Source organism: Mustela erminea, chromosome 13 (genome assembly GCF_009829155.1).
Source record: "Mustela erminea isolate mMusErm1 chromosome 13, mMusErm1.Pri, whole genome shotgun sequence".
NCBI classification, from domain to species: Eukaryota; Metazoa; Chordata; class Mammalia; order Carnivora; family Mustelidae; genus Mustela; species Mustela erminea.
Genome location: NC_045626.1, coordinates 83,503,780 through 83,519,298, shown reverse-complemented (window position 1 = coordinate 83,519,298; position 15,519 = coordinate 83,503,780). Strand labels below are relative to the sequence as shown.

Genomic DNA, 15,519 nt, shown 5'->3' with positions numbered 1-15,519 from the left:
AGGATGCTTAACCTGCTTAACCAGTTGAGCCACCCAGGTACCCCTGTAGTTTTAGCCTTTACCTTTTTAGTGTAATTCATTTGAGGGGTGGTGTGTGTGTGTGTGTGCGTGCGTATAAAATAAGGGTCAAGATTTCTTTTCCTTAAGATGTCAATTTTCCACATCATTTTTTGAAAAGAATAACCTTGTATCATTGAATTACCTTAAAGTTTTGTTGAACTGAATTATCCTGAAGTTTTGTCAGAAACCAGTTGAACAGGGGCATCTGGGTGGCTCAGTCAGTTAAGTATCCCACTCTTGATTTTGGCTTAGGTCATGATCTCAGGGTTATGGGATCGAGCCTCATATCAGACTCCATGTGGAGTCTGCTTGAGACTCTCTCCCTCTCCTTCTGCCCCTCCCCACCTCAAATAAATAAATAAATAAATACTTTTTAAAAAAAAAGATTTTATTTATTTATTTATTTGTCAGAGAGAGAGAGAGCATAAGCAGGGGGAGTGGCAGGCAGAGGGAGATGGAGAAGCAGGTTCCCTGCTGAGCAAGGAGTCTGATGTGGGACTCCATCCCAGGACCCCAGGATCATGACCTGAGCCAAAGGCAGACAGTTAACCAACTGAGCCACCCAGGCATCCCAATAAATAAAAATTTTTTTTTTTTTAAAGATTTTACTTATATGACACAGAGAGAGAGGTCACAAGTAGATCTCTGTGCTGAACAGAGAGCCTGATGTGGGGCCTGATCCCAGGACCCTGATATCATGACCTGAGCTGAAGGCAGAGGCTTAACCCACTGAGCCACAGGTACCCCCCCAGTAAATAAAAATCTTAAAAAAAAAAAATCAGTTGACCATATAGTCATTAGTCTATTCTATTCTGCTTATTGGCCTATTCTTACAAGCTGTATCATGTGGGATTACTGTAGCTTTCTATCAAGTCTTGACCTTAGATATCAGATAGTGTAAGAAGTCCTTCAATTTTTTTTCTTTTTCAAAATTGTTTTGATTATTCTGAACCCTTTGTACTTTTCTATAAATTTTAGAATTCACTTCTCTGTAACAGAAAAATTCTCCTGGGATTGTGATCTGAATTGTATTTAATCTGCTGATGAATTTGGAGAGAGTTGACGTCTTAACATTATTAAGGCTTTCAATCAGTGAACATGGTAGATCTCTCTATTAGGTCTTTAATTTTTTTCAGAAATGTTTATATTTCTTAGTGTATAGGTTTTATACATACTTTCTTAAGTTTATTCCTATATTTCATATTATTGGATGCTGTTGGAAATTATATTTTTAACGATTTCATTTTCCAGTTGTTGATTGTTTAAAGAAGTACAAATGACTTTTGTTTCCTTTTATCTTGATAAAATCACTTATCAATTATAGATATTTTTGTAGATTTGTTAAAATTTTCTATGTATATAAAGTCATGTTGTCTGTGAATAATGACAGTTTTACTTTGCTCCTTCCAGTATGTTTGCTTTTTCTTTCTTTTCCTTGTCTTACGTACTGGCTGGGACCACTAGCTGAATATGAGGGATTAGAGCAGACATCCTTGCCTCATTCCTGATCTTAGAAAAAAATACTCAATCTTTTACCATTAACCATATTAACTGTTACATTTTTGTAGATGCCCTTTTTCAGAAGTTTCTGTCTATTTCTAGTTTACTGAAAGGGAATGTGTTAAATTCTGTCCAGTGCTTTTTCTGCATCTGTTGGGCTGATAATATATTTTTCTTCTTTATTTTGTTAATATGGTGAATTAGTTGATTTTTTAAAAGATTTTTATTTTTAAAGATTTTATTTATTTATTTGTCAGAGAGAGAGAGAGCAAGCATGAGCAGGGGGAGCAGCAGGCAGAGGGAAAAGCAGGCTCCCCACTGAGCAAGGAGACTGATGTGGGACTCGATCACAGGAATCATGGCCTGAGCTAAAGGCAGACGCTTAACTGACTGACTGAGCCACCCCAGTGCCCCACAATTTATCAATTTTTTTTTTAAGATTTTATTTATTTATTTAAGAGACAGAGATCACAAGTAGGCAGAAAGGCAGGCAGAGAGAGAGGGGGAAGCAGGCTCCCTGCCTAGCAGAGAGCCCAATGCAGGGCTCGATCCCAGGACCCTGGGATCATGACCTGAGCTGAAGGCAGAGGCTTGACCCACTGAGGCACTCAGGCGTCCCCAATTTATCAATTTATAAAAATATTTTATGGACTCAGCTTTCGGTTTCCTATGTAAAAAATCTTTGTCTAACCCAAGATCACCAAGATTTCCTCGTACAAGTTTTATAGATTTAGGTTTTACATGTATATGCATGATCCATTTTTATTTAATTTTTTAAAAAGATTTTATTTATTTATTTGACACAGAGACAGAGAGATCACAAGTAGGCAGAAAGGCAGGCAGAGAGAGAGGAAGAAGCAGGCCCCCCGCTGAGCACAGAGCCCAATGCCGGGACACTGGGTTCATGACTGGAGCGGAAGGCAGAGGCCTAACCCACTGAGCCACCCAGGTGCCCCACTGATTTAATTTTTATATAATATAGGAGTATGGATCTAAGTTCTTTTTTTTAGCATTCGGATATCCAGTTCCAGTACCGTTTGTTGAAAAGGCTGTCTTTTCTCCATTGCATTGCTTTTGAGTCTTGTCAAAGATCAATAGAATGTGTGTTAATTTTGGATTTTCTGTTCTGTTCTAGTGATCTCTTTGTCTGTCTTTACACCAGTACTGTACTGTCTCGATTACTGTGACTTTATAATAACTATTGAGATAGGGTAGAGTTAGCCTTTTTTTTTTTTTTTTTTTTTTTTTTTTTTTTTTTTTTAAAGATTTTATTTATTCATTTGAGAGAGAGACAGTGAGAGAGAGAGAGCATGAGTGAGGAGAAGGTCAGAGGGAGAAGCAGACTCCCCATGGAGCTGGGAGCCCGATGGTAGAGTTAGCCTTTTAACTTAGTTCTTTTTCATCGTTATTTTGGCTATTCTAATTTCTTTGCATTTCTGTATAGACTTTTTTTTTTTAAGATTTTAATTATTAGAGAGAGAGACAGAGAGTGATAGAGAATACAGGTGGGGAGGAGAGGGAGAAGCAGGCTTCGTGCTGAGCAGCAAGCCCAATGTGGGGCTCAATCCCAGGACCATGAGATCATGACCTAAGCTGCAGGCAGATGCTTAACCAACTGAGCCGCTCAGACACCCCCTTAAAATTTTGTAATCAGCTGTTAATTTCTACAAAGGAGTCTGTTGGGATTTTGACTGGGGTTGTTTTAGAGTTATGGTTCAATATGGGGACACTGACATCTGGACAATACTGAGCCTTCTAGCCCATGAGCAAGCTGTATTTCTCCATTCATTTTTGCCTGTAGTTTTTCTCAGCAATATTTGTGTGGTTTTCAGTGTACAGGTGTTTCCCATCTTTGTTAGATTTATTCTATGGTCCTATTATAAATGGTATTTTCTTTTTCAGGTTTATTAATTCGCTTTACTCTTCTTGTATAAAAACACTATGTGGTGGCCATAGTTGGAGCCTGGGTCCTCCGCATGGAGACTCTGATGTGGGTCTTTACAAGATGGTCAGTGAATTCCTGACAGGGAGACTTGGTGAACACAGTCTCTTTCCAGAGTGTTGGGGTAAGGCAGTTGTAGGTCTTGGAGATGGCAAAATTGCCCCCAGGTGACATTGCAGCCCATGGCTGAGGTGTGGCAGTTGTCAACATCTGCCATCAGCAGCTTTGTGGGCATGGGGCTAAGACCATAGCATGGGTCTGGGTGAGAGGAGAAAGCAGACCAGTGCAGAGTTGCAGCATCCTTGCAGTTGCAAGGAGTCTGTGGGGTACACCAGTATTGTTCCCCTAGGGTTCTCAGTCAGAGGACAATGGAGAACTTGGCCAGGATCATGGCCCCATGAATGGCAGTGGTCACCTCCTTGAACACTTATTACCCAGAACAATGTGACTGTTATAGTCCTTGATGGCAACAAGTACCTTGAACCTGATCCACTGGCCAGCACTGGTCTGCTTTTATACAGGCGTAAGGGATGTCTGTATTTCCAGGAAAAAGTCCATGACCTTAGATGCCTTGATGGGCAGGAAGAAGAGTTAAATCTCTTCCAAGGACTTGATCTTCATGTCCTTGACCTGGGCAAAAACTGATAAATTGCTGGTTTTAAGAGGTTTTTGAAAGTTTGTATTTTCTGGAGGGTCTTTTCTTTTTTAAATTGTCAAAATTGCCAGTTTCTTCTCTCTTTCAGCATTCTTTTTCAACATTCTTTCTCAAGTTATAGGTCATTGGCATGGTCTTCAGTAAATTGTCCCCTTTTGTCTGACTCTGACAGGTACTGGAGGCACAGAGAAGGCACCAGAAGGAGAAATCTGGCATCATACCTACCTCGCCAACGCCCTACACTTACAACAAGGTAAGGGAGGAGATACTTTCCTGCGCCCTTCAGGTATAGCCCCTCTTCTCCTATGAAGTGTTTGTGGTTCTCTGAGAATGAGTTCTTTGGAATTCTTTTTTTTTTTTTTTTTAATTTAAATATTTTATTTATTTATTTGACAGAGAGACAAAGATCACAAGTAGGCAGAGAGGTCCACAGAGAGAGAGAGAGGGGGAAACAGACTCCCGCCGAGCAGAGACCCCGATGTGGGACTCAATCCCAGGACCCTGAGATCATGACCCAAGCCAAAGGCAGAGGCCCAACCCACTGAGCCAACCAGGCACCCCAATTCTTTGGAATTCTAAGGGAATTCTTGTCCCTTAATATTCTTGCCCAAAAGGCCGACAGCAGCCATCCATTCAGAAAATTCCTTGGAATTCAGGTTTTTTGTCTGATGAAGTAGGAAATAAGGTTCTTAACAGTTGAGGTTTTGCAGCAGGAACCAAGGGCAATGATCACCTGTAGGTTACCTGGATAGTTGTAGTTCACTGACCACATCTAAAGACATGGTTATCTTTTTTTTGTGTGTGTGTTTGTTTTGTTTTGTTTTTTGAGTTGGACGCCATTTCTGAGAACATTCCATGGCCATTTATGATACCATTCTTCCCATAAAATAGCCAACTTAGAACAGTGTCTACAGCACACAACAAATGTTCCTGGTCCTACAGTTCTCAGTCTGTAGCCTATACATCAAGTATCTCTGTTCTAAAACACAAGAGGATTAGGGTCTCTTAAAAGCAGGTCCTGGAGTCGCTGAGTAGATGCTTCTTGGGGACTCATGGCTGAATACAGGTGACAGAGAGGGACCTGAGGGTGGTAAAAAGCAGTAGATCGGCTCTTCTTGGGTCCCACACTTAGAGGGCCCCACATATTCCTATAGTGTGTGCACACATATACACACAAGCATACATAAGAAAGAACACACAGGCTCCTCTGCCACTCAGGGCCCTGTGCTCCACCCTGTCCCTGGGACAGTGTGACCAAAAACCCTAAACATCTACTTTCATCAGTAACTCTGGTCAGTTTCCAAGAAATCACTGCTCCATACCTTCTTGCCCTGCAAACCCAAAACCATAGTCAGCTCTACCCTTATGTAGTAAAGGTTTGAGGGCTGTGCTGATTACGGCATCAGAGTCATAAACTGCTTCCTGCTTCTTCTTCTTTTTTTTTTTTTAAAGATTTTATTTATTTGACAGACAGAGATCACAAGTAGTCAGAGAGGCAGGCAGAGAGAGAGGAGGAAAGCAGGCTCCCCGCTGAGCAAGAAGCCTGATGTGGGGCTCAATCCCAGGACTCTGGGCTCATAACCGGAACCAAAGACAGATTCTTAATTGACTGAGCCACCCAGTTGCCCTAGTTTGAACTATTTTTAAGATTCCTTTCACCTTTATAATTTTTTAAGATTTCATTTATTTACTTGAGAAAGAGCATGAGCAGGGTGAGGGCGCAGAGAGATAAGCAGACTCCCTGATGAGCAGGACCCTGGGATCATGACCTGAACCGAAGGCAGACACTTAACCAGCTGAGCCACCCAGGCACCTCACCTCTATAATTTTGTAATTATATTCTGTAGCATGGGTTGCGTCATCTACAAATATCCATTAGTATTAGGCAAAAACATGGGTTAGAGTATCTATGGTAGAGAGAAAGGTTGGTTCCCTTAAGACTTGAAACTTTTCTATTCTTTGTTAATTGATTTTTGGAGATAGCAGCCTGTGTAAGGGGCTTTCTGGTCTGGTCCTTTATTTTGGGGCTGTGCCTCTGCTGTAAGTGACTATTTTAATTTTCTTTTCAGAGCTGTGACTTGTGGTCCCTAGGGGTGATTATCTACGTGATGTTGTGCGGATACCCTCCTTTTTACTCCAAACACCACAGCCGGACTATCCCAAAGGATATGCGGAGAAAGATCATGACAGGCAGTTTTGAGTTCCCAGAAGAAGAGTGGAGCCAGATTTCAGAGATGGCCAAAGATGTTGTGAGGAAGTGAGTACCCAGGCTGTGGGGTAGGGAGGCCAAGGAGGCCTCAAAGTGGTGGATCGCAAGGGAAAAGTCATCGGTTTCCTAGGCATGCTCCTTCCCCTTGGTGCATCATAGAAATCTTATCCCTGGAGCCTGAGATGAGAGCTCTTCATGTCCACACCTTGGTGAAAATGGGAGCTTTGCTCCCTCTTGTTGCATTCTTAGAATTTGTCCCCAGGCTGTGAATCCAGATCCCTTGGAGCATTAATTTAGGATCTTAAAGGGTAAGCCCCATGGTGTGCCCTTCCTGAATGTTAGCCAGTTATGTGGAACAGACATGGTGTCAGGAACTGAACTCGGGCTAAGATGACAATGACATTTTGTCTTTTCATTCCTTAGCTGCTGTGGGGAGGAGGTGGCTGATTGTGTGGGCCTCTAGCCTCCCCACTGCTAAGATAAATTTAGAAGATTCAGTCCTAGTGAGTGGTTAAGGGAGAGTTGACAGAGTACTTTTGTAGCTGAAGGACTAGGTAAGAAGTAAGACCTAAATTTGATGTATATTTTCTTTTCCTGCCCACCTGTGTGGGAGGCTCAGCTGCCTGGGATTTGGTATTCTTCTTGTATTCCTACTGCTGGGTGTTCACTGAGTAATTTTTCTTCTTTTGGTTTCATTTTCTTCATTTGAAATACGATAAAGAAAAGCATTAAAGGGGGAATGCCTGGGAGGTTTCTCCTGACAGTATAACCATTTCTCTATGGAGATTACTCCCTTTCAATAGAGAGCTTGTCCTATGGGTTGAAAATCTGTGTATATAAAGACAGACTAGTTTCTAAAATATACAAGGAAAAGTTTTTAGGACGGTGGAGCAATGTTTAAAGCATCACTTGTCTTCCCATGCAGTTTCCACACTGTATTCTCAGCTACTTAACCAAAACATCAATATCCTCTAAGTGGTTCTTTGTCAGTTCTATAGAATATATTTCCTGTACTTAGAGCAGTATTATCTTCTTTCAGTTTTGCGATTCTTTTCTAAATAATTGTTTCTTCAGAATCTGAAGCTCTTTGTTCAGAATGATCTAGAAGGTTGCAGAGAACCTGAAAGAGCAAGTATACATGTTGTCCTGACTGACATTTACTGTGTGAGGATGTGTAGTTGGAAGGAGGGGCTAAAAACCCCAGGGAACATGCTGAGGTGGGCCAAGAATTGCATCAGCATGAATGGACAAGATGTGAAGAAGTAGGATCAAAAAGCAGATGGTACAGAGCAATACATTCAGCTTAGAAGGAAATGCCATCCCCTTATCGGAGACTTTAGATTTTTGGCTTTTGAATATTTCTGGAATAAAGTGTTCACGTCCTGCCATTTGGTGACATCTAACAGTTTTATCACAAGTTGCAACCTGGACTTTCACAACCACATGACCCCTCAACTAATTTTGTAGCCAAAAGAGCACTTTGAGTCCCTTTAGGAAACTGGAACCTGCTGTCCTAAAAACATAGATGTAGGAGATTCAAGTCTCAGGAACTATAAGCTGTATGTAGGCTTATTAAACCTAGAACTCAGTCTGCAGTATCACTGGATTAAGCTTATCCTACAATTTTTATCTCCCTCTGCCTAGTGTAGAAAGGACTTACCAAAGGACACAGTGCCTTCACCACTAGGGGTCAGGTACTAGATCCCCACCCCTGCCAACAGATGGAAACCCTAAGCTTGTAGGAGTTGGTAGAAAGGCAAAAGTTGGAACTGGTTAGAACCAGACCCAGGAACTTCCTAGCCTTCTGAAAGTAACTCTGTTGGCCTTTTCTCCACAGGCTCTTGAAGGTCAAACCAGAGGAAAGACTCACCATTGAGGGAGTATTGGACCACCCGTGGCTCAACTCGACCGAGGCCTTGGATAATGTGCTACCGTCTGCTCAACTGATGATGGATAAGGTTTCGAATGTGCTTACTTTGTTCACCAAAAAGGCTGTGTTGAGAAGGAATGCTGGGACAAGGCTCAGGGCGGGGTCAAAGGCAGAGCAATGCAGAGAACTCAGTCTTTCCCAGAGAGACATCCCTGCTTTCCTGAAAATCAGGATCTGAAATAAAAGCTTCTTTGCGTAAAAGACCAGATCAAGGCCCGGTAAATATACACTAAGTGAAAACTCAAATCCTCCATATTTGTGCTTTGGGGTTGGCGGGGGCACAGAGTACTATGAGACAACCTCCTTTCCCCCAAGGGGCTTAAACAAGACTGGAAAGACCAATTTATGTGAAATAAGGAGGGAACATTTCAGATATCAGAGGTTTGCATGCTACATTTTCTACAAATGCTCTGGGAATTCAGAAGAAGAGAATATCTTTGGAGAGCTGTAATTAGGGAAGGGTTCCTAAAGAGAAGGCAAAACCCCTCATATTTATTAATTACTGCATGGCAGTTTTTAACCTATTCACATTAGTTTAGGCTTGAGCTGCCTTTAAAAATTTGAGTAGAGAACATACGTGGCCAGATGAGCCACAGGAGCACGTGGAGCCACAGTGAGCTCTGGAAGAAGCAAACAAGTACAGACCGAAGTGCATCTGTGGGGCAAACCACCTGGCTTCATTAATGGGAAGTCAGTGAAATCTATGTGGCAGGGCCAGGCTTTGAAAGTACACAGAGGGACTTAAGTCTTAGTAGCACATAACTGAGAGGCCACTTTCAGTTTTGGGGAAGAGATTTGCCACAGGGAAGGTATTTAGGGATGGTCAGCCAGACTTGCAGATTTGCCGACCCAAGACTTCTGCAGCAGTCAGCAAGCCTGGGACAGCTCTGGGAGCAGAGAAGTAGAGACAAGAGAATAGGCTCAGTGTTTTTGAATTTCTACAATTTGGGGTGACTTACTAGATAATAAGGGGATAATGGGTATCATATCTAGTGATCTCATTGAAAAATAGAGAGAAATCAGGATCGAGTCTCATTTAAGTCAAGGGAAGTCTCTTGACTTTATTTATTTATTTATTATTAAAGATTTTATTTATTTATATGACAGAGATCACAAGTAGGCAGAGAGAGAGAGGAGGAAGCAGGCTCTCTGCTGAGCAGAGAGCCGGATGTGGAGCTTGATCCCAGGACCCTGGGATCATGACCTGAGCCAAAGGCAGAGGCTTTACCCACTGAGCCACCCAGGTGCCCCTTTTAGGTTTTAGATATTGCTTAGATGGACACACAGATGAATGACATGTGTTGTGTGGGACCATAGTGTGGTTGAGAGGTAAAGGCAGAGAAACAGGCATATGTCTTACCCACTTGGGAGGGGGATTGAAGTATGAGAAAGAGTAAGGGGATAGGAAAAAAGAATTATTTTTTTCCTAAAGATTTTATTTATTTATTTGAGAGAGAGAGCAGGAGCCAAGGGGCAGGGAGGGACAGAGGGAGAGGGAGAAGGACAAGTAGACTCCCCACTGAGTGGGGAGCCCGCCATGGGTTTCAATCCTAGGACACTAAGATTGTGATCTAAGCCAAAGTCAGATGCTTAACCAACTGAGCCACCCAAACGCCCAGGAAAAAAGAATCCTAAGACCTCCCTTAGTTTTGCTGTAGTATGGGAAAGAAAGAACTGGAAAGAGCAGAGTTCTGTGCCATCTCTGATTTGTGTATGGTTGTCTTTCTGGTTTAAATATGCGTAGTAGGGCGCCTGGGTGGCTTAATGGGTTAAGCCTCTGCCTTCAACTCAGGTCATGATCTCAGGGTCCTGAGATTGAGCATTGGGCTGTCTGCTCAGCAGGGAGCCTGCTTCCCCCTCTCTCTCTGCCTGCCTCTCTGCCTACTTGTGATCTCTGTCTGTCAAATAAATAAATTAAATAAATAAATAAAATAAGTAAGGTAAGTAAGTAAGTAAGTAAATAGATAAATAAATAAATAAATAAGCCTAGTAGCCTAGAATTGGTTTGATCAATCCAAAATCCTAAGGGATTGCTTAGGTCAGCACGTGGGGGTTACAGTGTGGCTTTCCTCTAAATCCTGAAGTTGAAGAAATAAGATTGCTTTCTGGAGTTACTGTAGAATTAGTATATAATGAAGCCAAATGTGGATGTGCAGAATCTTTCAAGAGTGGCCCCTAGACCTATAAGGTGGATCTGCAAGGTGACAATATATTCCCATTTGTAAAGGATTATGGGGTCCTGATGTGAGTTGAAGTGTAGAAAACTAAATGTGAAGTTTGAAAAATGGCCACGTATGCAGATGTTAAATAGTGTCCATCTAAGCCTGCCTAGGGATGGAGCCTTAGCTCACAAACCTGAGCTATTCTCATCTCTCAGTTGGGCCATCGCTGATAGGGGTGATGTGAGGATCCAGTAGAGTATAGCCAGAGCCAGCTGTGATAGTTCCTTTAAATGAGTTCAAACTCTACCTGCTCTAATTGCATGCTTAAGAGGGAACTAACTACTTTTTTAAATTGTCATATTTTATTGTTGAAATTAAAGTAATACAGAGGTGTATCTTTTTAAAAAGCATAAATTCCTTTTCATTCCTCTGCCTCAATCTCATCCCTCAGAGATGAGGTCATCTCTGGCTTAATGTATCCTTCCACACCTTTTTCTGGGGAGACACACATCTATTCAATTTGTCCTTTTTTAAAATATAAACATGGAATCATCTTGTTCTTAGAAAGCTTTATGCTGATTATTTACCTTCCTTAATTGGTATGCCCATAGTAAGAGCCTGAACTGGTCATAAAGACACAGGCTTCAAAAGTTCTAGACTCCATGACAGTTATCTCTCATTGTAAATTAATTGACTGACTTGTAGATGAGTTCCTGAGGATCTACTTGCTTATCTTATGAAGCGGTTGGGGTTCTGAGCCATCGGGGCTAAAGTGACTGTCCACACTGTGGGGGCAGTGAGTAAATGCCACTGTGGGAGGCTTCTTGGGCACAGCTTACCACCCTTTTCCTGATGTACATGAATGCCTCTCTTTACACTTGCTCTTGCCAGTGACTGTGAACAGGAGTCTGTTACTGTTTCTTAACTTGCATTAATGTCCCTGTGGCGGGAGGAAGGGCTAGCTGTTGTATGGCCCTTGGTTTGCCTGGTATTCCCTGGGCTTGCTAGTCCATGGAGAAGAACTCTGGCTTATCAAAATGTGTATACTGCCAGCATAGCAGTGAAATTGCCTTTTTAGTTCTCAGAGCTTCCTTCACAGTTTCTTAGATTAGCTTTTTAGGTGCCCTGAAGTGAGCGTGAAAACTGATGACAGTGTTTACATTCAGGCGGTGGTTGCAGGAATCCAGCAGGCTCACGCAGAACAGTTGGCCAACATGAGAATCCAGGATCTGAAAGTCAGCCTCAAACCCCTTCACTCTGTGAACAACCCCATTCTGAGGAAGAGGAAATTACTCGGGTAACTGATTATTCCGTGGATTCTCCTTCATGGCTGGTGTGACTGAGTGCAGGGTTCTGGAAGGTCAGCCAGGGGTTTGCCCTTTTGCTACCTCTTATGAGGGTGGAAAAGATAAGCCCTTTAAATAGCATCAGAAGTTGGAGACACTCTGTAGTTAATTATTTATCCGAAAAATGTGCTGCCTTATGTTTAGAGTTAACCAAACCTAGAGAGTTGGTTTTTGACGTTTGACCTTGTTATTCCCTCTCTTCCAAACTTTTAAAGCACCAAGCCAAAGGATGGTGTTTATATCCACGACCGTGAGAACGGAGCCGAGGATTCAAACGTTGCCTTGGAAAAGCTCCGAGACGTGATTGCTCAGTGTATTCTCCCCCAGGCTGGTAAAGGTCACGCCATTTATGAATGTTCCGCGTACGTGGGTGCGCATGCTAGAAGGAGCAGTTAATTTGAGGTTGTCTTCCTCATCTTTGTGTTCTAAGAGAATAAGTACATTATGTAAATTATTCCGTGTCCACTAAAAAGAGACGGCAGTGGGAACTCAGAAAGGTGGTAAGTTCTGCCCCTCCTTTGGTTTTCTGTGAAACTGCTAGTTGAGGTTTAATTACCAGTGTCTGGTGCAGTATGCAGTTTTGTGTTTTCTTGGTTTGTTAATGAGGGCACAGGACAGAAGATGAAGAACAGAAAATGTGGACAGGGTCTGGATCAGCTTGTGAAGGTCAGGAAACATTTCTAGAGCCTTTAGAGGGCTAGGCTGTCATTAACTCATGAATATAAAGAGAGTGCCTCCCAGAAGTTCAAAAGTGCCCCTTGCTGCTACTTGTATCGTGGCCAGGCTGTGACTTGCACATGTCTCCTTTTGAGTGAGAGCTTTCTTTTAGTGTAGTCTCTCCATTCAGTGGGGTATAATGGGCTCTTCTCGGCAGATGAATGAGATTCCTCAAGTAGGCACCCAGAAAACTATCTAAATTCCTTGGGTTTTCAGAGAATTCACATAGTGTACTTAGATAGCTTCCAAAGTAAGAAAAGAGCTTAGGAGAAAGAAGGTGGTCCACTCAGCCTTGTTCTCCCTTCTTCTCCTGGTTTCTTAGATTAACCATGTGTTTTTGCTCAGCAGCAGAGTCTGATTCTGCCTACTCCCCATACCCTAGTGCTAAGACCCTGGGAACATCAGAAGAGTTGTGTGAGCCTGTCAGAGTAGAAGAATGCAAAGCCCAGAAGTGGCCTACATGTAATGTAGGGACTGGTAGTAACAACAGTGTCAAAAGTTTGCGCCTTTAGTCATCACTTCTCAACAAGTTGTAGATTGTGTCCTTCCATCTCTGACACTTAAAATCCCATGATGCCACTGGAAAACACAACTACTTCTTCATCTTTATCAATAGGAGAGAATGAAGACGAAAAGTTGAATGAAGTAATGCAGGAGGCTTGGAAGTATAACCGGGAATGCAAACTTCTAAGAGATACTCTACAAAGCTTCAGCTGGAATGGTAGGAAAATCCTTCTTCCTTTCTTCATTGATGCAGAGAAGTGACTATGTGTAGAACATCAAGGATCTTTGGGGGCTGAGCTGGGGCTGATTTGAGGTGAAGTGAGACTAGAGAGTGAGAGGGGTATTGTGGGATGGGGGTTAGTCCTACATTAACTGCATAGGCATATCTAGATGTTTGGCCCTTTCACTTGTTTTACAGAATTCAGATAAACAGTGTGCTGCAGATTCAGCCCTGCAGAGCCCCTGTCGTACATCACATTGGTACTTTATTGGGTCCCTGTCAAGAATCTCAGCTCCACACATGTGGAGACTGACTTTTTTCTTTTTTACATTTCAGGTCGTGGATTCACAGATAAAGTAGATCGACTAAAACTGGCAGAAATTGTGAAGCAAGTAATAGAAGAGCAGACCATGTCCCACGAATCCCAATAATGACAGCTTCAGACTTTGTTTTTTTAACAATTTGAAAAATTCTTCTTTAATGTATAAAGTAATTTTTATGTAAATTAATAAATTGTAATTTCATTTCCACATTATCTAAAGACGCTGTATAAATTTAGATACAGGACTTATTCATAGTATAGTTCATTTGTTTGTTTTTAAGAAAAGTTCAGTTCCTAGAGATATACTCTTACCCTAGGAATGCTTCTCATATGTTTGTAAGATGACAGGTGGTATCGTCAAACAAGATTATTTTATTTGTAATAAAGTGTACAAAAACCATTTTCCGGTGGTAGACAAAGGACTGACTATACTGACCTGTCTTTTTAGTAAACAGCTGAATCAAGTACCATGGAATCTGGTTTCACTTGCCCTGTGTATTTGCTTTCTGCACTATTGGTAGATTACCTCTGGTGCTGAAAAATTTTTATGGATTCATACTGTAGACAGCCTGCTGGAACCCACAGGATACCAACTCCCATGACGGAAGTGGCAGGAAGCAGAGTCCTCATTTTTCTTGTCCCTCATTATTTCAAGAAAAGTGGTAACATTTCTTTTTTATTATATCTTTCAAAAGGTATCGGTGTACTTCTTAAATCTTAACGGGATTTTGAGTTTATTCTTTTCACGCAGAACCAGAGCTTCCTTCTGTTCATCTGAGATCCCGCTCAATTGTCTCCCCTTCCTCACGGGCCTCACCGAGCTCTGTTGCTTTTTCTTCCTTTTCTCTGGTCTCTTGGCTCTTTTTATTGGATGATTTTTCTGAGAAAGTTACATACCATGTAAACTGAACTATTGGGTTAGCACCTAAGAAGAGAAAAAAAACCTGATTCTGTCTACTCCCCATACCCCAGTGCTAAGACCAGGTCTTTTCTCTCAAAGTGCCATTTTACTGTCGAATGCTTTGGCCTTTGCTTCATGCGGGCATGCCCGGGCTATATTTATTTGTTCCATACTTTCAGTTTCAGGAAGGGGAGTTCTGGCTCAGAGATCAGCTGTTTGAACAGAAAGCAAGGCCGGATGCTTTTATTGTTTTCTGTTGTGCTCATGGGCTTCCATAAACCCTTTTTATTTATTTATTTGTTTATTGTAGCAGTTTTTGGTGGGTGCCTGTGTTGGTAAATAGAAGGTCTAGCAGGCAGATTGCATTTTAGGGCAGAGGAAGACGATCTGTAGGCAAGTTCTTCGCTTTCATCCCATCACATTCTCTTCGACCAAAATTGATCTCACAGAGCTCACTTACTTTTGCAACTCTTCCACTCGGCTGAGTATGTCTTCAGGATGACCTTTGGTTCGTTTGCCCCATATGTATGTGATTGACCGGAAATGTAGGATAAAAACACAAAGTATTTTGTAAGAATTACCTTACTACATTGGGTAATAGATATTTTTTGAGGTAAGGCTCCCTTATCTTAGGTGATGAATAACTGTTGCGAATGGATACCATGAAAGGAGAATTCAGTATTTTTTTTTACAATTTTATTTATTTATTTGAGGGTGGTGGGGAGCATGAGCAGAGGGAAGGGCAGAGGGAGAAGCAGACTCCCTGCTGAGTAGGGAGCCTGGAATCAGGACCAGAGTGAAGGCAGATGCTTAACCAACTGAGCCACCCAGGCGCCCTGAGAATTCAATACTTTTAAACATGGCAAAGTCGAAGAGTTAGGCAGCAGAGGAAAACAAAAGGTTTTATTTACTAACTTGAAGACTTAGCTGAGAGTTGAATTAAGTGCTAAATCAAATTATTGTTTTTTAATGAAATGCAGTCTTACAAATCACTGCAGTCAGGAAAACTCTGTACTTATTTCTAGAACAACTGAACGTTCACTTGTTTTTC

The 15,519-nt window shown here is 41.9% G+C and overlaps 1 protein-coding gene and 1 pseudogene across 3 annotated transcripts in view; one reads left to right on the top strand and one right to left on the bottom strand.

Moving 5' to 3' along the window:
- Positions 1-14,034, top strand: part of MAPKAPK5 (MAPK activated protein kinase 5) — a 35,997-nt gene extending 21,963 nt beyond the window's left edge. For 2 of the 3 annotated variants that reach the window (XM_032310773.1, XM_032310775.1), the window contains 7 exons: positions 4,330-4,410; positions 6,227-6,414; positions 8,204-8,324; positions 11,625-11,755; positions 12,020-12,141; positions 13,138-13,242; positions 13,582-14,034. In XM_032310773.1, coding sequence (XP_032166664.1) covers positions 4,330-4,410; positions 6,227-6,414; positions 8,204-8,324; positions 11,625-11,755; positions 12,020-12,141; positions 13,138-13,242; positions 13,582-13,676 — 843 coding nt within the window. In that variant the 3' untranslated portion in view covers positions 13,677-14,034. The remainder of the gene's footprint in view (positions 1-4,329; positions 4,411-6,226; positions 6,415-8,203; positions 8,325-11,624; positions 11,756-12,019; positions 12,142-13,137; positions 13,243-13,581) is intronic. The other variant, XM_032310774.1, reaches the window with a different exon arrangement.
- Positions 3,131-4,331, bottom strand: LOC116572071 (annotated as a pseudogene).
- Positions 14,035-15,519: the final 1,485 nt, after the last annotated feature.